The sequence below is a fragment of the Impatiens glandulifera genome, chromosome 6 (assembly GCF_907164915.1).
Source record: "Impatiens glandulifera chromosome 6, dImpGla2.1, whole genome shotgun sequence".
NCBI classification, from domain to species: domain Eukaryota; kingdom Viridiplantae; phylum Streptophyta; class Magnoliopsida; order Ericales; family Balsaminaceae; genus Impatiens; species Impatiens glandulifera.
In genome coordinates, this window is record NC_061867.1 from 10869438 (window position 1) to 10897174 (window position 27737).

At 29.7% G+C, this 27737-nt stretch overlaps 1 protein-coding gene across 1 annotated transcript; it reads right to left on the minus strand.

Annotated features, from left to right (window-relative positions):
- Window positions 1-1675: 1675 nt before the first annotated feature.
- LOC124943139 (vegetative cell wall protein gp1-like) lies at window positions 1676-27217 on the minus strand. Its single transcript, XM_047483694.1, has 4 exons — window positions 27081-27217; window positions 19780-20020; window positions 1889-2452; window positions 1676-1684 (listed from the first exon to the last, which is right to left on the minus strand). Exons 1-4 carry the CDS (start codon window positions 27215-27217, stop codon window positions 1676-1678), a joined length of 951 nt encoding a protein of 316 aa, XP_047339650.1.
- Window positions 27218-27737: the final 520 nt, after the last annotated feature.

Consider the following 27737-nt stretch of genomic DNA (forward strand, 5'->3'; position numbering starts at 1 on the left):
CATATCTATCATATAAATAGGTTTAAAATACTTCAGGTGGGAAGATTCAAAAATCAGAACTCATTTCTTAATTAACCTTTTAATTTATTATATATATATATATATATATATATATATATTATTTTATTTTATTTCATAAATAAATAATATATTTTTTTTAAATCTTAATTCCATAATTAACAAATTTAACTATATATTATTTATTTCTTACATAAATAATATTCCTTAAAATATTAATTCAATAGCTATATACCTTTAATTATATATTATTTTATTTCATAAATAAATAATATTATTTAATATTAATAATGAAATCTAATATATACTAATAATCAATTTTTAGTATGTAACCTATAACTCAATTATAATAGTTAGTGGATTAACCTTATTAATTATTGTTGTCTTCTAGAAAAACATTAAGATTCTTAAAATAATTTTAATTAAATTATCTATATTAGTTGTTCTATTCAAGTTAGTAATTGCACATTAAATTAAATGGAAATTGGATTTTAAATCTATTCGGGATAAAATTTTGTAACGAAATCTTCGAGGCTGAAAAAGGTATGTACTTTTGGACGGAAATTGAGCCATAATGCAAGTGTGACTTAGAAAATTGAAAATATTGTCTTAAGGGCCGAAGAATGTGAAGTCTCTAAGCTAAAATCTCAATTACAAAAGATTCACAACTAGAACATAACTATAACAAAAACTTACCTTGATTAAATAAACTAATGGATGATTATAGTCTTCCGTTGGATTGTCGCTGCTCCACGGTTGCTATTTCCACTACTGCTGCGATTGGGAATATGGATCTTGGCAGCCTGAATCTCAAATAAGAAATAAAATAGAGAGAATGGGGATTGGTGCCAATGATTAATCTAAATGAAACTAATTTAATAATAGTGTAAGCCTATTTAGCTTATTTTACTCTTGTAAGAGTGGACTCACGAAATCCGCTTCGAGAATTAACAAAAATAAATAACTTTTTGTTTTGTTGTGACAACTCAAATGCGCAATTGACTTATCAAATAATAGTAAAGAATGCATATAAGTTAGAACTATCTTATTAACTTTTTGAACTATCTATAACAAAATTTAAAAATATATTTGTGTGCGGTAATACGGCGCCTAAATCGTTATAACAATTCGACACAACTAAAACAAAGTAGATAAAAATATAGCAATCTATTAGTAGTTAGACATTAATATTAAAAATCACTTCTTAATAATAATTATTTATGACACTAATTTCAAAGCATGTTATTTATGTAATCTTAACTTTTTGAGTTAATAAAATTTAACTTTCTTTTCACATCTGGATTATATTTTTTTAACTTTTAAATTAAATTAATGTTAGATGTAATGATCAATTATCTTAATAATAATTAATTGTATATATAATTATGATTATTTTGTGTTTTTGTTTCATTTTAAGGTATTTTAATTATTTAATAGATAAATATTAAATCAAATAATAAAAAGTTAATAATAACAATAAAATGATTAATAATAAATCTCAATATCACATCAATGTAATAATTTTATTTCTTGTTCAATCCATATATTTCTGTTACAAATAAAGAAGCACAATATTGAACCAAATATCTAAATAAATAAGTCTGAAATCTTCATTTGCCACAACTTGTTTGACAACCATTTTGGCACTTGGTAAAATTTAGTTAACCTGCAATTAGATCATATAGTTTAGGACATCTTATCAAAATTTTAAAATTACTGAAATATAAATTATTAATCTAAAAAATGTTTTTTAATAGAAACATATTGGGCACAATAGCCACAATGCATTTAAAATAATAATTATCTTTGGTATTAAACATTTTTTTGATGAATTTTCTAACAATAAGTAGAGTAAGTATAGGACCATTACATTAGTAGGCGGCGTAGGGGGAGTAGGCGGCGTAGGGGGAGTAGGCGGCGTAGGGGGTGTAGGCGGCGTAGGGGGTGTAGGCGGCGTAGGGGGAGTTGGCGGCGTAGGGGGCGTAGGAGGCGTAGGCGGAGTAGGCGGCGTCGGCAGGGTAGGTGGCTTAGGCAGGGTACGGGGTCTCCACGGAGTATGGGGTGCATGGGGTGCGTGGGGTGCGTGGGGTGCGTGGGGTGCGTGGGGGGCGGGGGGTGCGTGGGGGGCGTGGGGTGCGTGGGGTGCGTGGGGTGCGTGGGGTGCGTGAGGCGCGTGGGGCGCGTGGGGTGCGTGGGGTGCGTGGGGCGTAGGCGTCGTTGGCGGTGTAGGAGGAGTAGGCGGAGTTGGCGGCGTAGGCGGAGTAGGCGGAGTTGGCGGAGTTGGCGGAGTAGGCGGAGTTGGCGGCGTAGGCGGAGTTGGCGGAGTGGGCGGCGTAGGCGGAGTTGGCGGCGTCGGCGGAGTAGGCGGCGTGGGCAGGGTAGGCGGCTTCAGCAGGGTAAGGGGTGTCCACGGGTGTGTGGGGTGTCTGTATAGCTACAGAGCTATTGAAAATCGTTAGTATTAGAAATAAGAATAAGGTCACTATTTTCATCATATTTTTGGATTCAACAATAGAGAAATGCACTTTTTTTATTACTCTAAATTTATCTTCAATACCCCTCAAATACCACAAATATTTATAGCAATCCAAAAAATAAATTTAATAGCAATCTATTAGTTGATAATTATGACAATAATTTTGAAGACCACTTTATAAATTAGTAGTTATCACATTATTCAAAGATGGGTATGTATTTATTAAATTATTATTACAGATAATGATCAATTATTTTTAGAGAAAGAATAAATTACAATAGATAATGATCAATTAATTACATCTAGATAATGATTACATTTTTTTTTGTCACTAATTATTATAATATGTATGGTGTTTTAATTTTTATTTATAAAAAAATAATAAAATATCATATAAACAATGAGATCATTTAACATAATTCTTATTTATTAATGTTAATTCTTACTGAATAATATTAAAAGAGTATAATCATAAAGTTTTTTTAATATTTTTTCTCATTTAGTCGAAGTTTGAATTCAAAATTAGGTTTATTGATGTAATATTCCTATGATTATTTAGGAAACTATCTAAATAGGATAGAACCAATCAATCGATCTAAATAACAATAACTCAAATTTGAATTTGAAAATTTAAAAAAACGAATTTGCTGTTCTTGGGTTAATTATGTTGACCACAGCCCAAAAAGCTTCACAACATGATTGAAAACATGTTGAGCAATTGTTTGGATTATGTTTGATCCATCCCGATTATATTTGATAAAATTAAAATATTCAAAATAAAATTAAATTTTTGAGTTTTTGAATTGGTTAAAACGAACTACCATTGTTCTTATTTTGGTACCAATCAAGTAGGTCTGATATAAGAAAGCTATTAGATATCCCCTTTCACTTCAAAACAACTTTAAAATTAAAAACTCAAATTTTGATCACAAATTGTTTAAACAAATTGATCATCATTCAGGTCGATTGATACCTTGAGATGATTATCAACATTTTCATGGAATCTTTGTGAAGCTACTCAAGATCTTGGATCAAAGAATTAAGCTAAAAAACGAATTAAAAAAAATGAATATTTGATGTTCCTGAGGACCGAGAGATCCGACCGAGGATCCTCGGTCCGACTGAATCCTAGGATTAAAAAAATTAACCTCAGACCGATGTTCTTGAGTTAGGACCGAGATATCCGACCGAGGATTTTCACCTAGGACCGAGAGGTCCGATCTAGGACCGAGAGTCCTAACCTTGAGACCAGACTCCTTAACCATAGGACCGAGAGTCTTAACTTTAGGACCAAGAATCCTACCCTCGGGACCGAGACTCCCTAACCTTAGGCCTGAGAGTTCTAAACATGGGACTGAGAATATCAAGTTTAGGACTGAGGAATCCAAAACGCAGGACCGAAGGACCTAGCCTAGAGCTAGTCCTAGACCGAAAGGTTTATACACCTCGATTGAGAAACTTAGACCCATGCTAACCTAGGACCGATAGGATTTACACCTAGACCAGTAAGATCAGGCAAGTACCAAGAGTCCTTAGCACCTCAACCGAGGGACTTGGTTCTTAGACCAAAGATCCCAAACCTCGACCGAGAGGTTCCTTGACCCAGACCGAGAGTCTTTCGACCTCGACCGATAAAAATGAACTCCGGACCTAGGACCTTCGTTCTTAAGACCTGTTTGGTTTCACTTTTTAAAATCCAAAATTATTTTTGTAGTTTTGGGACTTCCGAATTATTTTCTAAAAAATCCCAAAAAAATAGAAAATACGTTTTAAATATTTTTGGATATTTCCACAAAAATATTTCGATAAAGGCTCGTTTGGTGTTTATTTTTAAATCCTAATGCCTTTAAAAATAACGGGTATTCTTTAGGTATTTCCACCTAGTATCATTCACATGATGTACCAACATTTTAAAAAAATTTTGTTTTCATATTTTAAATAAAGCTCAAACCTAGAACTATGACTAGGATCGGAAGAATAATCGGATAAACTCTAACGTTATACAACCGATTTTTAAAAGCCAACATTATAAGTAGAGACCGTTTTTTAAAATGGGTGCGGAGGATGAAGCACGAAAGCCCTTTCCCGAGTATCACCAAATTACTAACTAAAAGAAACTCTAGTCATACGTTTGTATACGTATACCAACTTTTATTTATTTAAAAAAAAAATTATTATTGAAAACTCTATTTCAAAATAAATAATCTTTTAAATTAATTATGTTTAAACTAAATGATTTTTTAAAGAATTAAATTGTGATTGATTAACCTAAATCTCTGAATTATTTAAATTAAACCCAAAATTAATTATTTTTAATGAGTTTTAAAAAGTTGTCAAAAATTAGTAACATGTTTTAAAAGTAATGTTTACTTTTTTTTAATGAACACGCTAATCGAGGTTAAAATTTTCAAACTACGAGTTTTTTATACCATGTGATATATGTCCACACAGTAAATTAAAGATTTCAACTTCATGGTCTGCATCCTTCATGGATTTCAATGTTTCTTCTATTCTTTGTATTAAAATATTAAAATAAATAACAAAATACAAAATAATACACTGATCGTGTAAAAGAAGAATAAATAAACTATGCAGATCATATTTCTATAACATATAAAGAATTTATGCAAGTAATATATCTTATATAAAACAAACATAAATATTTCTTATTTAAATAAATTTATATTTATATTTAAAAAAACTTTATTTTAATTTCATATATTTATCCTATAAAGATATCATCAATTTTAAATAGATCTACATCAAATTAAAAATTATTTATTAATCTTATCAATTGCAATACCGCTCTATTGTTGGATAGGGGTTTAAAGCAAAATTTTTATCAAATCTTTACACCTAATCAGAGATAAAAGTCCCACGTGTTGCTCCTGTAACTAATCCACACCGAGCCCGGTTAGATTCTCTTGTCTTCGACTGTCTTACTATCCACACGAGCCTGGTTAGATTCTCTTGTCTTCGACTGTTATACTTTCATTAAATATTTATCTAAAAACGTATTTGTTGTTATATTTATCTGGAAAAAAAATGTTTCACTAAAAACTCAAATATTCAAACTCCTAACATCATTCAATTCATAACATTGAAGTGGTATGCTTAAACTAATTTGAGAAGATTTATGTAAATATTATTGATATGAATTGAACTTGGAGAAATTATTCTTTGGATTTAAGATGACCATTTTCTAATTTTTTTCTTGACTTGGTTCCTACAAAATCAATGTCCAAAGAATAACTCTATGAAATTAATTGGAAAATATATATTTCATACCCAAAATGTTTTCTTAATTGAATATGAACTCTATAAAATTTTGATTAAAACAAACTATCAACCAAAATGTGCATAACATTTGCATTCATGTTTATAAAATATATAAATATTATGATTTTATTATACTTAATTATTAAGGTCTATTGTCATCTTTGGGATTGAGATTTTGAAAATAATTTTGGATATTATTTATATAGGTTTAGATTGAAAATTTTGTATAATATTTTTTTCAATACATTCATTTTGACTATAGGTAAAAATTTGTACTCTACTTGTGAATTTTTCTTATAATGTTGGAAACTTACACGAACTTCACAAATCATAACTACTTAAAGTGTATACTGCTTTATTGGATATTAGATTTTTAATACAATACTTTATTACATTGGATAAGGCAAGTAGTAACACAACTTATTGATACAATAGAAAACTAATAAATCAAGTTTTAGATCTTAAATTATTCAAATATTTCTTTATATTAAATGGTCTCTATAAAGTACTCTATCTAAGTGATACATTGAAAATAGTCCAAACTAGTCTCCCTAATTAAAAAATAAAATTATTTATAAAGTATTTAAAAAAATGTGAATACTTTCAGAAGTATTGTGACACAGTTATGAGTCTACATTAAAAACACTTATATATTTAAAATATACATATCTAAAAAGGTTTTTTTTAAACTTAAAAACAATTATAAAAAAAACTAGAGGAGACACGAATGACCAAACCATAGATTAAAAATAGTGACACGAGCAATAGTAACCGGTCGACTTAGATGAGAAAATACACACGAACACATGAAGAAAAGTCGACCTAAATGAATTATACACACAAAAGCGCTTGGAGACGTAAATGACTTAACATAACTGTAATTTTGAAGAATTCCATATCTTAAGAGCTCTTCATCCATGGAAGAGGGTGGTGAGATGCTGCTGGCTGAATATAGGCTCTAAAATATTTAAGGAGAAAAGATTTAAAAATCATAACTCATTCCCTTAATTAAATTTTTGATCGTATATTATTTTATTTCATAATATATTATCTTTTCTTTTAATCTAATTCGTCAACTCTTAACATTTGACCTCGTAAATTCAATTATAATAACTATATGTTTAACCATATTAATCATAGTTGATTCTAGCACAACATTATGACTCCTAAAATAATTGGATTAAATTATCTCCATTAATTATTCTATCCAAGTTTAGTTATTACACATTAAATTAAAGGACATAATTCTTTCAATCTTCCCCTTGTCTTTAAACTAAAGTGTTCAATATAAGATACATTTGTTTCTTAATGTTTTATTTGATTATATGATAAAATTCATATATATTCAAATATGTTTTTGTACACTGATTTTGAACTTTAATTAAACGAATTGTTCAAATAATCCATCCGAGCATGGCAATGCATTTTCAGTTCTCGCTCATCAAGTGGTCGAAACCTATTCCATGTTCAATGCATCATAGTATACACAGAGCAGATGAATGCTCTCTTCTTGTATGACTATGATCCTACTCAACTTTTGACACTCTTAACTTTTTCTTTATAACGTTCTTTCCCGGGAAGTGTTTAATAGTATAAATGAATATGAATCATCAAATGCGACAACAACATACTCATGTTTTAAAGAATCATAATCATAGTTTAACTAAAAAAATTCACAAGCTGTTTTGAAGAGGTATAAGATATGTCAGTCTTACATGTATACTATATACATATATGAAATGATTGGACATCTCTGTGTTCCTATAGCCTTGAAACATAGCAATATCAGTCATTTACAATATATCACTTATAAAATAATTTATGTCCATTTGGTGTTTTTATCTATAACTTTTAATAATTCAAAACTTAATTTCACTTAATAGAGTTTCATCACCGGAACACTTAAAGTGATCCATTTGTTAATAATGAATTATTTGGACAAGAGTCTAGATGTACATAAGCGGTGAATATATTATAGGTGTAAAGTATATCAGTATAGTAACATTTTAAAGATAACAATAAGGTGTTGTAGTATAGTGGTTAGTACTCCACTGTCACCAGGGTTTGAATCTCACCAGTCGCAAATAATAATTGAAAATCCACTTCTAAGTAACATTATTTAAAGATGCTCAAGTGAAAAGAAAAGGCACACAATTAAAACAAGATGTAGTCATTAACCTAGGCCAGAAATATGTGGCCTATGAACATAAAAAATTAATAAAAATACTTAACAAATGCTAACAGACATTTGACTATGCACAACTATGAGCATCCTCTAAAAAAATGTTGGTACAACAAATAAAATGTAGAAAAAGATAAAAGATGGTCAATTAATTGGACCCCATTAAGTAAAATACAATTTTCAAAGTTATTCAATAAAAAGAATGAGAAAAGAAATTACACATTAACCAAAGACCTAACTAACTTAAGAAATAAGATCACTTTTGTATATTCCACTAGAACCCCATCTTTCTCCATGTGCTGATATACCCACTCCTAGAGATGTACCCACTAATGCCATCCAATCTTCAAATGGGACAATAACATATGAAACACCGAAGAAAATAGTAAAGACCAAAACCACCACCAAATATTTAGAAGAAAAATATGCATTCAAAGAAAACATTTTCAAAATGTTGTCCCTAAGGTAGTCATCAAAAGGCTAAGATCAAGCAGGAAACCAAGTCTTAAATTAAAACACTTTTACAAGCTCATAACTAACAAATGCTCAAGTTGACATTTTAACATGAACTTATGAAAATATATTAGACAATAATTATGGATCAAACGTCGATACCATTAATGTTGGCAAAAAGCAATTTAATATGTTACTGAATCTATGATTTGGTATATTGATTCTATACTAATTACATCTCATAAAGTAATGATACTCCTGTCTTTATGTGTCACATGTCCTTTATGTGTCACAGAGCTCTTGACATATCTATCATATAAATAGGTTTTAAAATACTTCAGGTGGGAAGATTCAAAAAATCAGAACTCATTCTTAATTAACCTTTAATTTATTATATATAATATATATATATATATATATATATATAATATTATTTTATTTTATTTTATTTCATAAATAAATAATATATTTTTTTTAAATCTTAATTCCATAATTAACAAATTTAACTATATATTATTTTTACATAAATAATATTCCTTAAAATTAATTCAATAGCTATATACCTTTAATTATTATTATTTTATTCATAAAATAATATTATTTAATATTAATAATGAAATCTAATATATACTAATAATCAATTTTTAGTATGTAACCTATAACTCAATTATAATAGTTAGTGGATTAACCTTATTAATTATTGTTGTCTTCTAGAAAAACATTAAGATTCTTAAAATAATTTTAATTAAATTATCTATATTAGTTGTTCTATTCAAGTTAGTAATTGCACATTAAATTAAATGGAAATTGGATTTTAAATCTATTCGGGATAAAATTTTGTAACGAAATCCTCGAGGCTGAAAAAGGTATGTACTTGTTGGACGGAAATTGAGCCATAATGCAAGTGTGACTTAGAAAATTGAAAATATTGTCTTAAGGGCCGAAGAATGTGAAGTCTCTAAGCTAAAATCTCAATTACAAAAGATTCACAACTAGAACATAACTATAACAAAACTTACCTTGATTAAATAAACTAATGGATGATTATAGTCTTCCGTTGGATTGTCGCTGCTCCACGGTTGCTATTTCCACTACTGCTGCGATTGGGAATATGGATCTTGGCAGCCTGAATCTCAAATAAGAAATAAAATAGAGAGAATGGGGATTGGTGCCAATGATTAATCTAAATGAAACTAATTTAATAATAGTGTAAGCATATTTAGCTTATTTTACTCTTGTAAGAGTGGACTCACGAAATCCGCTTCGAGAATTAACAAAAATAAATAACTTTTTGTTTTGTTGTGACAACTCAAATGCGCAATTGACTTATCAAATAATAGTAAAGAATGCATATAAGTTAGAACTATCTTATTAACTTTTTGAACTATCTATAACAAAATTTAAAAATATATTTTGTGCGGTAATACGGCGCCTAAATCGTTATAACATTCGACACAACTAGAAAACAAAGTAGATAAAATATAGCAATCTATTAGTAGTTAGACATTAATATTAAAAATCACTTCTTAATAATATTATTTATGACACTAATTTCAAAGCATGTTATTTATGTAATCTTAACTTTTGAGTTAATAAAATTTAACTTTCTTTTCACATCTGGATTATATTTTTTTAACTTTTAAATTAAATTATGTTAGATGTAATGATCAATTATCTTAAATAATAATTAATTGTATATAGAATTATGATTATTTTGTGTTTTTGTTTCATTTTAAGGTATGTTAATTATTTAATAGATAAATATTAATCAAATAATAAAAAGTTAATAATAACATAAAATGATTATAATAAATCTCAATATCACATCAATGTAATAATTTTATTTTCTTGTTCAATCCATATATTCTGTTACAAATAAAGAAGCACAAATATTGAACCAAATATCTAAATAAATAAGTCTGAAATCTTCATTTGCCACAACTTGTTTGACAACCATTTTGGCACTTGGTAAAATTTAGTTAACCTGCAATTAGATCATATAGTTTAGGACATCTTATCAAAAATTTAAAAATTACTGAAATATAAATTATTAATCTAAAAAATGTTTTTTTAATTGAAACATATTGGGCACAATAGCCACAATGCATTTAAAATAATAATTATCTTTGGTATTAAAACATTTTTTTGATGAATTTTCTAACAATAAGTAGAGTAAGTATAGGACCATTACATTAGTAGGCGGCGTAGGGGGAGTAGGCGCGTAGGGGGAGTAGGCGGCGTAGGGGAGTAGGCGGCGTAGGGGGTGTAGGCGGGGGGGCGTAGGGGGTGTAGGGCGGCGTAGGGGGAGTTGGTGCGCGTAGGGGTCGTAGGAGGGCGTAGGCGGAGTAGGCGGCGTCGGCAGGGTAGGTGGCTTAGGCAGGGTACGGGGTCGCCACGGAGTATGGGGTGCATGGGGTGCGTGGGGTGCGTGGGGTGCGTGGGGTGCGTGGGGTGCGGGGGTGCGTGGGGTGCGCTGGGGGTGCGTGGGGGGCGTGGGGGGCGTGGGGTGCGTGGGGTGCGTGAGGCGCGTGGGGGCGCGTGGGGTGCGTGGGGTGCGTGGGGGCGTAGGGCGTCGTTGGCGGTGTAGGAGAGTAGGGCGGAGTTGGCGGCGTAGGCGGAGTAGGCGGAGTAGGCGGAGTTGGCGGAGTTGGCGGAGTTGGCGGCGTAGGGCGGAGTTGGCGGCGTCCGGCGAGTAGGGCGGGCGTGTGCAGGGTAGGCGGCTTCAGCAGGGTAAGGGGTTCCACGGTGTGTGGGGTGTCTGTATAGCTACAGAGCTATTGAAAATCGTTAGTATTAGAAATAAGAATAAGGTCACTATTTTCATCATATTTTTGGATTCAACAATAGAGAAATGCACTTTTTTATTACTCTAAATTTTATCTTCAATACCCCCTCAAATACCACAAATACTTTATAGCAATCCAAAAAATAAATTTAATAGCAATCTATTAGTTGATAATTATGACAATAATTTTGAAGACCACTTTATAAATTAGTAGTTATCAATTATTCAAAGATGGGTATGTATTTATTAAATTATTATTACAGATAATGATCAATTATTTTTAGAGAAAGAATAAATTACAATAGATAATGATCAATTAATTACATCTAGATAATGATTACATTTTTTTTGTCACTAATTATTATAATATGTATGGTGTTTTAATTTTTATTTTATAAAAAATAATAAAATATCATATAAACAATGAGATCATTTAACATAAGTTCTTATTTATTTAATGTTAAATTCGTACTGAATAATATTAAAAGAGTATAATCATAAAGTTTTCTTATATTTTTCTCATTTTAGTCGAAGTTTGAATTCAAAATTAGGTTTTATTGATGTATATTCCTATGATTATTTAGGAACTATCTAAATAGGATAGAACCAATCAATCGATCTAAATAACAATAACTCAAATTTGAATTTGAAAATTTAAAAAAAACGAATTTGCTGTTCTTGGGTTAATTATGTTGACCACAGCCCAAAAAGTTTCACAACATGATTGAAAACATGTTGAGCAATTGTTTGGATTATGTTTGATCCATCCCGATTATATTTGATAAAAATTAAAATATTCAAAATAAAATTAAATTTTGAGTTTTTGAATTGGTTAAAACGAACTACCATTGTTCTTATTTGGTACCAATCAAGTAGGTCTGATATAAGAAAGCTATTAGATATCCCCTTCACTTCAAAACAACTTAAAATTAAAAACTCAAATTTGATCACAAATTGTTTTAAACAAATTGATCATCATTCAGGTCGATTGATACCTTGAGATGATTATCAACATTTTCATGGAATCTTTGTGAATGCTACTCAAGATCTTGGATCAAAGAATTAAAGCTAAAAAAACGAATTAAAAAAAATGAATATTTGATGTTCCTGAGGACCGAGAGATCCGACCGAGGATCCTCGGTCCGGACTGAATCCTAGGATTAAAAAAATTAACCTCAGACCGATGTTCTTGAGTTAGGACCGAGATATCCGACCGAGGATTTTCACCTAGGACCGAGAGGTCCGATCTAGGACCGAGAGTCCTAACCTTGAGACCAAGACTCCTTAACCATAGGACCGAGAGTCTTAACTTTAGGACCAAGAATCCTACCCTCGAGACCGAGACTCCCTAACCTTAGGCCTGAGAGTTCTAAACATGGGACTGAGAATATCAAGTTTAGGACTGAGGAATCCAAAACGCAGGACCGAAGGACCTAGCCTAGAGCTAGTCCTAGACCGAAAGGTTTATACACCTCGATTGAGAAACTTAGACCCATGCTAACCTAGGACCGATAGGATTTTACACCTAGACCAGTAAGATCAGGCAAGTACCAAGAGTCCTTAGCACCTCAACCGAGGGACTTTGGTTCTTAGACCAAAGATCCCAAACCTCGACCGAGAGGTTCCTTGACCCAGACCGAGAGTCTTTCGACCTCGACCGATAAAAATGAACTCCGGACCTAGGACTTCGTTCTTAAGACCTGTTTGGTTTCACTTTTTAAAATCCAAAATTATTTTGTAGTTTTGGGACTCCGAATTATTTTCTAAAAATCCCAAAAAATAGAAAATACGTTTTAAATATTTTGGGATATTTCCACAAAAATATTTCGATAAAGGCTCGTTTGGTGTTTATTTTTAAATCCTAATGCCTTTAAAAATAACGGGTATTCTTTAGGTATTTCCACCCTAGTTATCATTCACATGATGTACCACATTTTAAAAAAATTTTGTTTTCATATTTTAAATAAAGCTCAAACCTAGAACTATGACTAGGATCGGAAGAATAATCGGATAAAACTCTAACGTTATACAACCGATTTTTAAAAGTCAACTTTATAAGTAGAGACCGTTTTTTAAAATGGGTGCGGAGGATGAAGCACGAAAGCCCTTTCCCGAGTATCACCAAATTACTAACTAAAAGAAACTCTAGTCAATACGTTTGTATACGTATACCAACTTTATTTATTTAAAAAAAAAATTATTGAAAACTCTATTTCAAAATAAATAATCTTTTAAATTAATTATGTTTAAACTAATGATTTTTTAAAGAATTAAATTGTGATTAATTAACCTAAATCTCTGAATTATTTAAATTAAAACCAAAATTAATTATTTTTAATGAGTTTTAAAAAGTTGTCAAAATTAGTAACATGTTTAAAAGTAATGTTTTATTTTTTTTAAATTAACACGCTAATCGAGGTTAAAATTTTCAAACTACGAGTTTTCTACCATGTGATATATGTCCACACAGTAAATTAAAGATTTCAACTTCATTGGTCTGCATCCTTCATGGATTTCAATGTTTCTTCTATTCTTTGTATTAAAATATTAAAATAAATAACAAAATACAAAATAATACACTGATCGTGTAAAAGAAGAATAAAATAAACTATATGCAGATCATATTTCTATAACATATAAAGAATTTATGCAAGTAATATATCTTATATAAAACAAACATAAATATTTCTTAATTTAAAATAAATTTTATATTTTAATATTTCAAAAAACTTTATTTTAATTTCATATATTTATCCTATAAAGATATCATCAATTTTAAATAAGATCTACATCAAATTAAAATTAATTTATTAATCTTATCAATTGCAATACCGCTCTATTGTTGGATATGGGTTTAAAGCAAAAAATTTTATCAAATCTTTACACCTAATCAGAGATAAAAGTCCCACGTGTTGCTCCTCTAACTAATCCACACGAGCCCGGTTAGATTCTCTTGTCTTCGACTGTCTAACTATCCACACGAGCCCGGTTAGATTCTCTTGTCTTCGACTGTTATACTTTCAAGTAAATATTTATCTAAAAACGTATTTGTTGGTATATTTATCTGGAAAAAAATGTTCACTAAAACCATCAAATATTCAAACTCCTAACATCATTCAATTCATAACATTGAAGTGGTATGCTTAAACTAATTTGAGAAGATTTATGTAAAATATTATTTGATATGAATTGACTTGGAGAAATTATTCTTTTGGATTTAGATGACCATTTTCTAATTTTTTTCTTGACTTGTTCCTACAAAATCAATGTACAAAGAATAACTCTATGAAATTAATTGGAAAATATTTATTCATACCCAAAATGTTTTCTTAAATTGAATATGAACTCTATAAAATTTTGATTAAACAAACTATCAACCAAAATGTGCATAACATTTGCATTCATGTTTATAAAATATATAAATATTATGATTTAATTAACTTAATTATTAAGGTCTATTGTCATCTTTGGGATTGAGATTTTGAAAATAATTTTTAGGATATTATTTATATAGGTTTAGATTGAAAATTTTGTATAATATTTTTTTCAATACATTCATTTTGACTATAGGTAAAATTTGTACTCTACTTGTTGAATTTTTCTTATAATGTTGGAAACTTACACAAACTTCACAAATCATAACTACTTAAAGTGTATAACTGCTTTATTGGATATTAGATTTTTAATACAATACTTTTATTACATTGGATAAGGCAAGTAGTAACACAACTTATTGATACAATAGAAAAAAATAATAAATCAAGTTTTAGATCTTAAATTATTCAAATATTTCTTTTATATTAAATGGTCTCTATAAAGTACTCTATCTAAGTGATACATTGAAAATAGTCAAAACTAGTTCTCCCTAATTAAAAAATAAAATTGTCTATAAAGTATTTTAAAAAAATGTGAATACTTTCAGAAGTATTGTGACACAGTTATGAGTCTACATTAAAACACTTATATATTGAAAATATACATATTAAAAAGGTTTTTTTTTAAACTTAAAAACAATTATAAAAAAAACTAGAGGAGACACGAATGACCAAACATAGATGAAAAAATAGTGACACGAGCAATAGTAACCGGTCGACTTAGATGAAAAATACACAAGAAACACATGAAGAAAAGTCTACCTAAATGAATTATACACACAAAACGCTTGGAGACGTAAATGACTTAACCATACTGTAATTTGAAGAATTCCATATCTTAAGAGCTCCTTCATCCATGGAAGAGGGTGGTGAGATGCTGCTGGCTGAATATATAGGCTCTAAAATATTTAAGGAGAAAAGATTTAAAAATCATAACTCATTCCCTTAATTAAATTTTTGATCGTATATTATTTTATTTCATAATATATTATCTTTTCTTTTAATCTAATTCGTCAACTCTTAACATTTGACCTCGTAGAATTCAATTATAATAACTATATGTTTAACCATATTAATCATAGTTGATTCTAGCACAACATTATGACTCCTAAAATAATTGGATTAAATTATCTCCATTAATTATTCTATCCAAGTTTAGTTATTACACATTAAATTAAAGGACATAATTCTTTCAATCTTCCCCTTGTCTTTAAACTAAAGTGTTCAATATAAATACATTTGTTTCTTAATGTTTTATTTGATTATATGATAAAATTCATATATATTATCAAATATGTTTTTGTACACTGATTTTGAACTTTCAATTAAACGAATTGTTCAAATAATCCATCCGAGCATGGCAATGCATTTTCAGTTCTCGCTCATCAAGTGGTCGAAACACTATTCATGTTCAATGTATCATAGTATACAAAGAGCAGGATGACTTCTCTCTTCTTGTATGACTATGACTCCTACTCAACTTTTGACACTCTTAACTTTTTCTTTTATAACTTTCATTCCCGGGAAGTGTTTAATAGTATAAATGAATATGAATCATCAAATGCGACAACAACATACTCATGTTTAAAGAATCTATTAATCATAGTTTAACTAAAAAATTCACAATCTGTTTTGAAGAGTTATAAGATAGGTCAGTCTTACATGTATATCTATATACATATATGCAAATGATTGGACATCTCTGTGTTCCTATAGCCTTGAAACATAGCAATATCAGTCAATTTACAATATAGTCACTTATAAAATAATTTATGTCCATTTGGTGTTTTTATCTATAACTTTTAATAATTCAAAACTTAATTTCACTTAATAGAGTTTCATTCACCGGAACACTTAAAGTGATCTCATTTGTTAATAATGAATTATTTGGACAAGAGTCTAGATGTACATAAGCGGTGATTTTAATATGTTAGATATAAAATGGTTTTGATAATGAATAATAAAACTATGTTCAATTATATATATATATATATATATAATTGTGAAGTCATATCAAGTACATTAACAATTTAAAGATAACAATAAGGTGTTGTAGTATAGTGGTTAGTACTCCCGACTGTCACCAGGGTTTGAATCTCACCAGTCGCAAATAATAATTGAAAATCCACTTCTAAGTAACATTATTTAAAGATGCTCAAGTGAAAAAGAAAAGGCACACAATTAAAACAAGATGTAGTCATTAACCTAGGCCAGAAATATGTGGCCTAGGAACATAAAAAATTAATAAAAATACTTAACAAATGCTAACAGACATTTGACTATGCACAACTATGAGCATCCTCTAAAAAAATGTTGGTACAACAAATAAAATGTAGAAAAAAGATAAAAGAGATGGTCAATTAATTGGACCCCATTAAGTAAAATACAATTTTCCAAGAGTTATTCAATAAAAGAATGAGAAAAGAAATTACACATTAACCAAAGATCTAACTAACTTAAGAAATAAGATCACTTTTATATATCCACTAGAACCCCATCTTTCTCCATGTGCTGATATACCCACTCCTAGAGATGTACCCACTCATGCCATCCAATCTTCAAATGGGACAATAACATATGAACACCGAAGAAAATAGTAAAGACCAAAACCACCACCAAATATTTAGAAGAAAAAATATGCATTCAAAGAAAACATTTTCAAAAATGTTGTCCCTAAGGTAGTCATCAAAAGGCTAAGATCAAGCAGGAAACCAAGTCTTAAAATTAAAACAACTTTTACAAGCTCATAACATAACACAATGCTCAAGTTGACATTTAACATGAACTTATGAAAATATATTAGACAATAATTATGGATCAAAAGTCGATACCATTAAATGTTGGCAAAAAGCAATTTATATGTTACTGAATCTATGATTTGGTATATTGATTCTATACTAATTACATCTCATAAAGTAATGATACTCCTGTCTTTATGTGTCACATGTCTTTATGTGTCACAGAGCTCTTGACATATCTATCATATAAATAGGTTTAAAATACTTCAGGTGGGAAGATTCAAAAATCAGAACTCATTTCTTAATTAACCTTTTAATTTATTATATATATATATATTATGTTTATTTTATTTCATAAATAAATAATATATTTTTTTAAATCTTAATTCCATAATTAATAAATTTAACTATATATTATTTATTTCTTACATAAATAATATTCCTTGAAATATTAATTCAATAGCTATATACCTTAATTATATATTATTTTATTTCATAAATAAATAATATTATTTAATATTAATAATGAAATCTAATATATATTAATATCACTATCTTTTTTCTTTTATCTAGTTGTCAATTTTTAGTATTTAGTATGTAACCTATAACTCAATTATAATAGTCAGTGGATTAACCTTATTAATTATTGTTGTCTTCTAGAAAAACATTATGATTCTTAAAATAATTTTAATTAAATTATCTATATTAGTTGTTCTATTCAAGTTAGTAATTGCACATTAAATTAAATGGAAATTGGATTTTAAATCTATTCGGGATAAAATTTTGTAACGAAATCCTCGAGGCTGAAAAAGGTATGTATTGTTGGACGGAAATTGAGCCATAATGCAAGTGTGACTTAGAAAATTGAAAATATTGTCTTAAGGGCCGAAGAATGTGAAGTCTCTAAGCTAAAATCTCAATTACAAAAGATTCACAACTAGAACATAACTATAACAAAAACTTACCTTGATTAAATAAACTAATGGATGATTATAGTCTTCCGTTGGATTGTCGCTGCTCCACGGTTGCTATTTCCACTACTGCTGCGATTGGGAATATGGATCTTGGCAGCCTGAATCTCAAATAAGAAATAAAATAGAGAGAATGGGGATTGGTGCCAATGATTAATCTAAATGAAACTAATTTAATAATAGTGTAAGCATATTTAGCTTATTTTACTCTTGTAAGAGTGGACTCACGAAATCCGCTTCGAGAATTAACAAAAATAAATAAACTTTTTGTTTTGTTGTGACAACTCAAATGCGCAATTGACTTATCAAATAATAGTAAAGAATGCATATAAGTTAGAACTATCTTATTAACTTTTTGAACTATCTATAACAAAATTTAAAAATATATTTGTGTACGGTAATACGGCGCCTAAATCGTTATAACAATTCGACACAACTAAAACAAAGTAGATAAAAATATAGCAATCTATTAGTAGTTAGACATTAATATTAAAAATCACTTCTTAATAATAATTATTTATGACACTAATTTCAAAGCATGTTATTTATGTAATCTTAACTTTTTGAGTTAATAAAATTTAACTTTCTTTTCACATCTGGATTATATTTTTTTAACTTTTAATAAATTAATGTTAGATGTAATGATCAATTATCTTAAATAATAATTAATTGTATATATAATTATGATTATTTTGTGTTTTTGTTCATTTTAAGGTATTTTAATTATTTAATAGATAAATATTAAATCAAATAATAAAAAGTTAATAATAACAATAAAATGATTAATAATAAATCTCAATATCACATCAATGTAATAATTTTATTTTCTTGTTCAATCCATATATTTCTGTTACAAATAAAGAAGCACAAATATTGAACCAAATATCTAAATAAATAAGTCTGAAATCTTCATTTGCCACAACTTGTTTGACAACCATTTTGGCACTTGGTAAAATTTAGTTAACCTGCAATTAGATCATATAGTTTAGGACATCTTATCAAAATTTAAAAATTACTGAAATATAAATTATTAATCTAAAAAATGTTTTTTTTAATTGAAACATATTGGGCACAATAGCCACAATGCATTTAAATAATAATTATCTTTGTATTAAAACATTTTTTTGAAGAATTTTCTAACAATAAGTAGAGTAAGTATAGGACCATTACATTAGTAGGGCGGCGTAGGGGGAGTAGGCGGCGTAGGGGGAGTAGGCGGCGTAGGGGGGGTAGGCGGCGTAGGGGGGTTGGCGGCGTAGGAGGGGCGTAGGCGGAGTAGGGGGAGTTGGCGGCGTAGGGGGGCGTAGGAGGCGTAGGCGGAGTAGCGGCGTCGGCAGGGTAGGTGCTTAGGCAGGGTACGGGGTCTCCACGGAGTAATGGGGTGCATGGGGTGCGTGGGGTGCGTGGGGTGCGTGCGGTGCGTGGGGGTGCGTGGGGGTGCGTGGGGGCGTGGGGGGCGTGGGGTGCGTGGGGCTCGTGGGGTGCGTGGGGTGCGTGGGGTGCGTGGGGCGTAGGCGTCGTTGGCGGTGTAGGAGGAGTAGGCGGAGTTGGCGGCGTAGGCGGAGTAGGCGGAGTTGGCGGAGTAGGCGGAGTTGGCGGAGTAGCGGAGTTGGCGGCGTAGGCGGAGTTGGCGGAGTTGGCGGCGTAGGCGGAGTTGGCGGCGTCGGCGGAGTAGGCGGCGTGGGCAGGGTAGGCGGCTTCAGCAGGGTAAGGGGTGTCCACGGTGTGTGGGGTGTCTGTATAGCTACAGAGCTATTGAAAATCGTTAGTATTAGAAATAAGAATAAGGTCACTATTTTCATCATATTTTTGGATTCAACAATAGAGAAATGCACTTTTTTATTACTCTAAATTTTATCTTCAATACCCCTCAAATACCACAAATACTTATAGCAATCCAAAAAATAAATTTAATAGCAATCTATTAGTTGATAATTATGACAATAATTTTGAAGACCACTTTATAAATTAGTAGTTATCACATTATTCAAAGATGGGTATGTATTTATTAAATTATTATTACAGATAATGATCAATTATTTTTAGAGAAAGAATAAATTACAATAGATAATGATCAATTAATTACATCTAGATAATGATTACATTTTTTTTTGTCACTAATTATTATAATATGTATGGTGTTTTAATTTTTATTTTATAAAAAATAATAAAATATCATATAAACAATGAGATCATTTAACATAATTTCTTATTTATTTAATGTTAAATTCTTACTGAATAATATTAAAAGAGTATAATCATAAAGTTTTCTTAATATTTTTTTCTCATTTTAGTCGAAGTTTGAATTCAAAATTAGGTTTTATTGATGTAATATTCCTATGATTATTTAGGAACTATCTAAATAGGATAGAACCAATCAATCGATCTAAATAACAATAACTCAAATTTGAATTTGAAAATTTAAAAAAACGAATTTGCTGTTCTTGGGTTAATTATGTTGACCACAGCCCAAAAAGCTTCACAACATGATTGAAAACATGTTGAGCAATTGTTTGGATTATGTTTGGTCCATCCCGATTATATTTGATAAAAATTAAAATATTCAAAATAAAATTAAATTTTTGAGTTTTTGAATTGGTTAAAACGAACTACCATGTGTTCTTATTTTGGTACCAATCAAGTAGGTCTGATATAAGAAAGCTATTGATATCCCCTTTCACTTCAAAACAACTTTAAAATTAAAAACTCAAATTTTGATCACAAATGTTTTAAAACAAATTGATCATCATTCAGGTCGATTGATTACCTTGAGATGATTATCACATTTCATGGAATCTTTGTGAAGCTACTCAGATCTTGGATCAAAGAATTAAAGCTAAAAAAACGAATTAAAAAAATGAATATTTGATGTTCCTGAGGACGAGAGATCCGACCGAGGATCCTCGGTCTGGACTGAATCCTAGGATTAAAAAAAATTAACCTCAGACCGATGTTCTTTGAGTTAGGACCGAGATATCGACCGAGGATTTCACCTAGGACCGAGAGGTCCGATCTAGGACCGAGAGTCCTAACCTTGAGACCAAGACTCCTTAACCATAGGACCGAGAGTCTTAACTTTAGGACAGAATCCTACCCTCGGGACCGAGACTCCCTAACCTTAGGCCTGAGAGTTCTAAACATGGGACTGAGAATATCAAGTTTAGGACTGAGGAATCCAAAACGCAGGACCGAAGGACCTAGCCTAGGCTAGTCCTAGACCGAAAGGTTTATACACCTCGATTGAGAAACTTAGACCCATGCTAACCTAGGATCGATAGGATTTTACACCTAGACCAGTAAGATCAGGCAAGTACCAGAGTCCTTAGCACCTCAACCGAGGGACTTTGGTTCTTAGACCAAAGATCCCAAACCTCGACCGAGAGGTTCCTTGACCCAGACCGAGAGTCTTTCGACCTCGACGATAAAAATGAACTCCGGACCTAGGACTTCGTTCTTAAGACCTGTTTGGTTTCACTTTTTAAAATCCAAAATTATTTTGTAGTTTTGGGGACTCCGAATTATTTTCTAAAAATCCCAAAAAATAGAAAATACGTTTTAAATATTTTTGGGATATTTCCACAAAATATTTCGATAAAGGCTCGTTTGGTGTTTATTTTTAAATCCTAATGCCTTTAAAAATAACGGGTATTCTTTAGGTATTTCCACCCTAGTTATCATTCACAACATGTACCAACATTTTAAAAAATTTTTGTTTTCATATTTTAAATAAAGCTCAAACCTAGAACTATGACTAGGATCGGAAGAATAATCGGATATAAACTCTAACGTTATACAACCGATTTTTAAAAGTCAACTTTATAAGTAGAGACCGTTTTTTAAAATGGGTGCGGAGGATGAAGCACGAAGCCCTTTCCCGAGTATCACCAATTACTAACTAAAAGAAACTCTAGTCAATACGTTTGTATACGTATACCAACTTTTATTTATTTTAAAAAAAAAATTATTGAAAACTCTATTTCAAAATAAAAAATCTTTTAAATTAATTATGTTTAAACTAAATGATTTTTAAAGAATTAAATTGTGATTGATTAACCTAAATCTCTGAATTATTTAAATTAAACCCAAATTAATTATTTTTAATGAGTTTTAAAAAGTTGTCAAAATTAGTAACATGTTTTAAAAGTAATGTTTTATTTTTTTTAAATTAATACGCTAATCGAGGTTAAAATTTTCAAACTACGAGTTTTCTACCATTAGATATATGTCCACACAGTAATTAAAGATTTCAACTTCATTGGTCTGCATCCTTCATGGATTTCAATGTTTCTTCTATTCTTTGTATTAAAATATTAAAATAAATAACAAAATACAAAATAATACACTGATCGTGTAAAAGAAGAATAAAATAAACTATATGCAGATCATATTTCTATAACATATAAAGAATTTATGCAAGTAATATATCTTATATAAACAAACATAAATATTTCTTAATTTAAAATAATTTTATATTTTAATATTTCAAAAAACTTTATTTTAATTTCATATATTTATCCTATAAAGATATCATCAATTTTAAATAAGATCTACATCAAATTAAAAATTAATTTATTATCTTATCAATTGCAATACCGCTCTATTGTTGGATATGGGTTTAAAGCAAAAATTTTTATCAATCTTTACACCTAATCAGAGATAAAAGTCCCACGTGTTGCTCCTCTAACTAATCCACACGAGCCCGGTTAGATTCTCTTGTCTTCGACTGTCTAACTAATCCACACGAGCCCGGTTAGATTCTCTTGTCTTCGACGGTTATACTTTCAGTAAATATTATCTAAAAACATATTTGTTGGTATATTTATCTGGAAAAAAATGTTTCACTAAAACCTCAAATATTCAAACTCCTAACATCATTCAATTCATAACATTGAAGTGGTATGCTTAAACTAATTTGAGAAGATTTATGTAAAATATCATTTGATATGAATTGACTTGGAGAAATTATTCTTTTGGATTTAAGATGACCATTTTCTAATTTTTTTCTTGACTTGTTCCTACAAAATCAATGTCCAAAGAATAACTCTATGAAATTAATTGGAAAATATATATTTCATACCCAAAATGTTTTCTTAAATTGAATATGAACTCTATAAAATTTTGATTAAACAAACTATCAACCAAAATGTGCATAACATTGCATTCATGTTTATAAAATATATAAATATTATGATTTTATTATACTTAATTATTAAGGTCTATTGTCATCTTTGGGATTGAGATTTTGAAAATAATTTTTGGATATTATTTATATAGGTTTAGATTGAAAATTTTGTATACATATTTTTTCAATACATTCATTTGACTATAGGTAAAACTTTGTACTCTACTTGTTGAATTTTTCTTATAATGTTGGAAACTTACACGAACTTCACAAATCATAACTACTTAAAGTGTATAACTGCTTTATTGGATATTAGATTTTAATACAATACTTTTATTACATTGGATAAGGCAAGTAGTAACACAACTTATTGATACAATAGAAAAACTAATAAATCAAGTTTTAGATCTTAAATTATTCAAATATTTCTTTTATATTAAATGGTCTCTATAAAGTACTCTATCTAAGTGATACATTGAAAATAGTCCAAACTAGTTCTCCCTAATTAAAAAATAAAATTGTTATAAAGTATTTAAAAAAATGTGATACTTTCAGAAGTATTGTGACACAGTTATGAGTCTACATTAAAACACTTATATATTTAAAATATACATATCTAAAAAGGTTTTTTTTAAACTTAAAAACAATTATAAAAAAAACTAGAGGAGACACGAATGACCAACCATAGATGAAAAATAGTGACACGAGCAATAGTAACCGGTCGACTTAGATGAAAATACACACGAAACACATGAAGAAAAGTCGACCTAAATGAATTATACACACAAAACGCTTGGAGACGTAAATGACTTAACCATACTGTAATTTGAAGCATTCCATATCTTAAGAGCTCCTTCATCCATGGAAGAGGGTCGTGAGATGATGCTGGCTGAATATATAGGCTCTAAAATATTTAAGGAGAAAAGATTTAAAAATCATAACTCATTCCCTTAATTAAATTTTTGATCGTATATTATTTTATTTCATAATATATTATCTTTTCTTTTAATCTAATTCGTCAACTCTTAACATTTGACCTCGTAGAATTCAATTATAATAACTATATGTTTAACCATATTAATCATAGTTGATTCTAGCACAATATTATGACTCCTAAAATAATTGGATTAAATTATCTCCATTAATTATTCTATCCAAGTTTAGTTATTACACATTAAATTAAAGGACATAATTCTTTCAATCTTCCCCTTGTCTTTAAACTAAAGTGTTCAATATAGATACATTTGTTTCTTAATGTTTATTTGATTATATGATAAAATTCATATATATTATCAAATATGTTTTTGTACACTGATTTTGAACTTTCAATTAAACGAATTGTTCAAATAATCCATCCGAGCATGGCAATGCATTTTCAGTTCTCGCTCATCAAGTGGTCGAAACACTATTCATGTTCAATGCATCATAGTATACACAGAGCAGGATGACTTCTCTCTTCTTGTATGACTATGACTCCTACTCAACTTTTGACACTCTTAACTTTTTCTTTTATAACTTTCTTTCCCGGGAAGTGTTTAATAGTATAAATGAATATGAATCATCAAATGTGACAACAACATACTCATGTTTAAAGAATCTATTAATCATAGTTTAACTAAAAAAATTCACAATCTGTTTTGACGAGTTATAAGATAGGTCAGTCTTACATGTATATCTATATACATATATGTAAATGATTGGACATCTCTGTGTTCCTATAGCCTTGAAACATAGCAATATCAGTCAATTTACAATATAGTCACTTATAAAATAATTATGTCCATTTGGTGTTTTTTTATCTATAACTTTTAATAATTCAAAACTTAATTTCACTTAATAGAGTTTCATTCACCGGAACACTTAAAGTGATCTCATTTGTTAATAATGAATTATTTGGACAAGAGTCTAGATGTACATAAGCGGTGATTTTAATATGTTAGATATAAAATGGTTTTGATAATGAATAATAAAACTAAGTTAAATTATATATATATATATATATATAATTGTGAAGTCATATCAAGTATATTAACAATTTTAAAGATAACAATAAGGTGTTGTAGTATAGTGGTTAGTACTCCGACTGTCACCAGGGTTTGAATCTCACCAGTCGCAAATAATAATTGAAAATCCACTTCTAAGTAACATTATTTAAAGATGCTCAAGTGAAAAAGAAAAGGCACACAATTAAAACAAGATGTAGTCATTAACCTAGGCCAGAAATATGTGGCCTAGGAACATAAAAAAATTAATAAAAATACTTTTACAAGCTCATAACATAACACAATGCTCAAGTTGACATTTTAACATGAACTTATGAAATATATTAGACAATAATTATGGATCAAAAGTCGATACCATTAAATGAAAAAAAAATCCATGATATTAATGCTAAGATAGCTCTGCATGTTTCTACCTTCTAAATCATTTTGAGTCCTCAAAAGATCAAAGGGCTTTGCAGTCTCAGTATTTTTACTTCAAGAAGCAAAACGTGTTTAGAAAAAAAAATAATCCTTCATTATATAAAAACAAAAAACTATGTGTTTTACTAGGTATAAATAGAACCTTGAAAAATAAGCATCACTCTTTTCACGAACTTTTGTTAGGTGTTCACATTTAACCGCAAAAAGAAAATTAAGATATGAAAATAACAACAAGGAAAGATACAAGAGAGAATATATAGAACTTCCATCAACCTGTAAAAATTTTGTGTTGTGAATCAAGCTTTACAGTGACATTAGAACGACGCAGGGCTAAAACACGACACATATAACCTTTAAGAGGACCAACTTTGATACTTGTAATAAATGCATGGTTCTGGGCTAAGCTTTTACACAACTTAATCTTGTCCATTGTTTTTGTACTTTCACATTCTAAAAATTCAACCAATTGAGTTGTTTGTTCTTTGTGAATGGCATCAAATATTGTCAACAACTTCTTATGGTTACCAATTTCTAGGAGATTGGAACTTGTGCAATCATCATCAACTTCTAAGATATATTCTAATGCAAATATATAAATTTAAAAAAAGTGAAATAGAATTGTAAGAAATGATGTAGTGTCAAGGGATTTTGTACGATCTCAAGAACACTTGATGCTTTGAATAATACATTGTCGAAAGCTAAACTCTTGCACAAATCAATATGATTGATTTCTCTTGTACTTTTAGGTTGTTTAGATTCACACAATTGAGGTGTTTGTATTATGTGGCTTCCGGTAGTTGTTTCGGACACCTTATCAAGGTTAGCAACTTCTAGAAGATTGTAAGTTGTGCAATCATCTTTAGCTTGTGAGATACATTATAGATTCTGCAATATGTTCATACTATTAGAAGGTACCAACTATTTGAAAATATATTCAATGAGCAACTGGGAACTGCAAGCAATTTTTAGCTTGAGAATTTTCCACGTGTGTTGCAACTCTTTCTTGTTTTATCTCAGGAAAATCTGGAATCCTTCACTCCTCTCATTTGAGACAATATCTTATATGTACGCACTAGATTTGACCATTTCTTGATCGCCTAGATAAGAAAATCCTAAAGTGAATGAAAAAGTAGCAGTCGAAATGAAATGAACCCCTACATCAAATGTTTTCTCTAATTTCCCCTAAACATGGTGTTTGGTCGATGCTCGTATGGAAACACACATAATGATTGAAAAATAACAAAATACAAACTAAGAACCTGAAGAAGCTTATGATCCTCTTTGCAGCAACCATTAGAAAAGAGGGCGGCGAACACACAATAAGATTTGAATCCATGTTCAAATCATCGATGAGAAACATCCATTTCAGTTGAGAATCAGTGAAATTTGAGGCCATTACTTTGTTGATCGATCGATGAATCAATTAGATTTGATGAAAGAGAGAGCAGAGTGGGGAAGAAATTTAAGGCTCACTTGAGTAACCTCTATCTTGTTTGACCCACTCCGATTAGAAGACCTACCCTAGTTTATGAACCATGACCTACAATTGTTTTAAGAAATTAAAAAAATATATATATAAAAAGTAAAATAAAATTTGTAAAGGTTGTAATACATATTAAATGTTGGCAAAAAGCAATTTATATGTTACTGAATCTATGATTTGGTATATTGATTCTATACTAATTACATCTCATAAAGTAATGATACTCCTGTCTTTATGTGTCACATGTCTTTATGTGTCACAGAGCTCTTGACATATCTATCATATAAATAGGTTTAAAATACTTCAGGTGGGAAGATTCAAAAATCAGAACTCATTTCTTAATTAACCTTTTAATTTATTATATATATATATATATATATATATATATATTATTTTATTTTATTTCATAAATAAATAATATATTTTTTTTAAA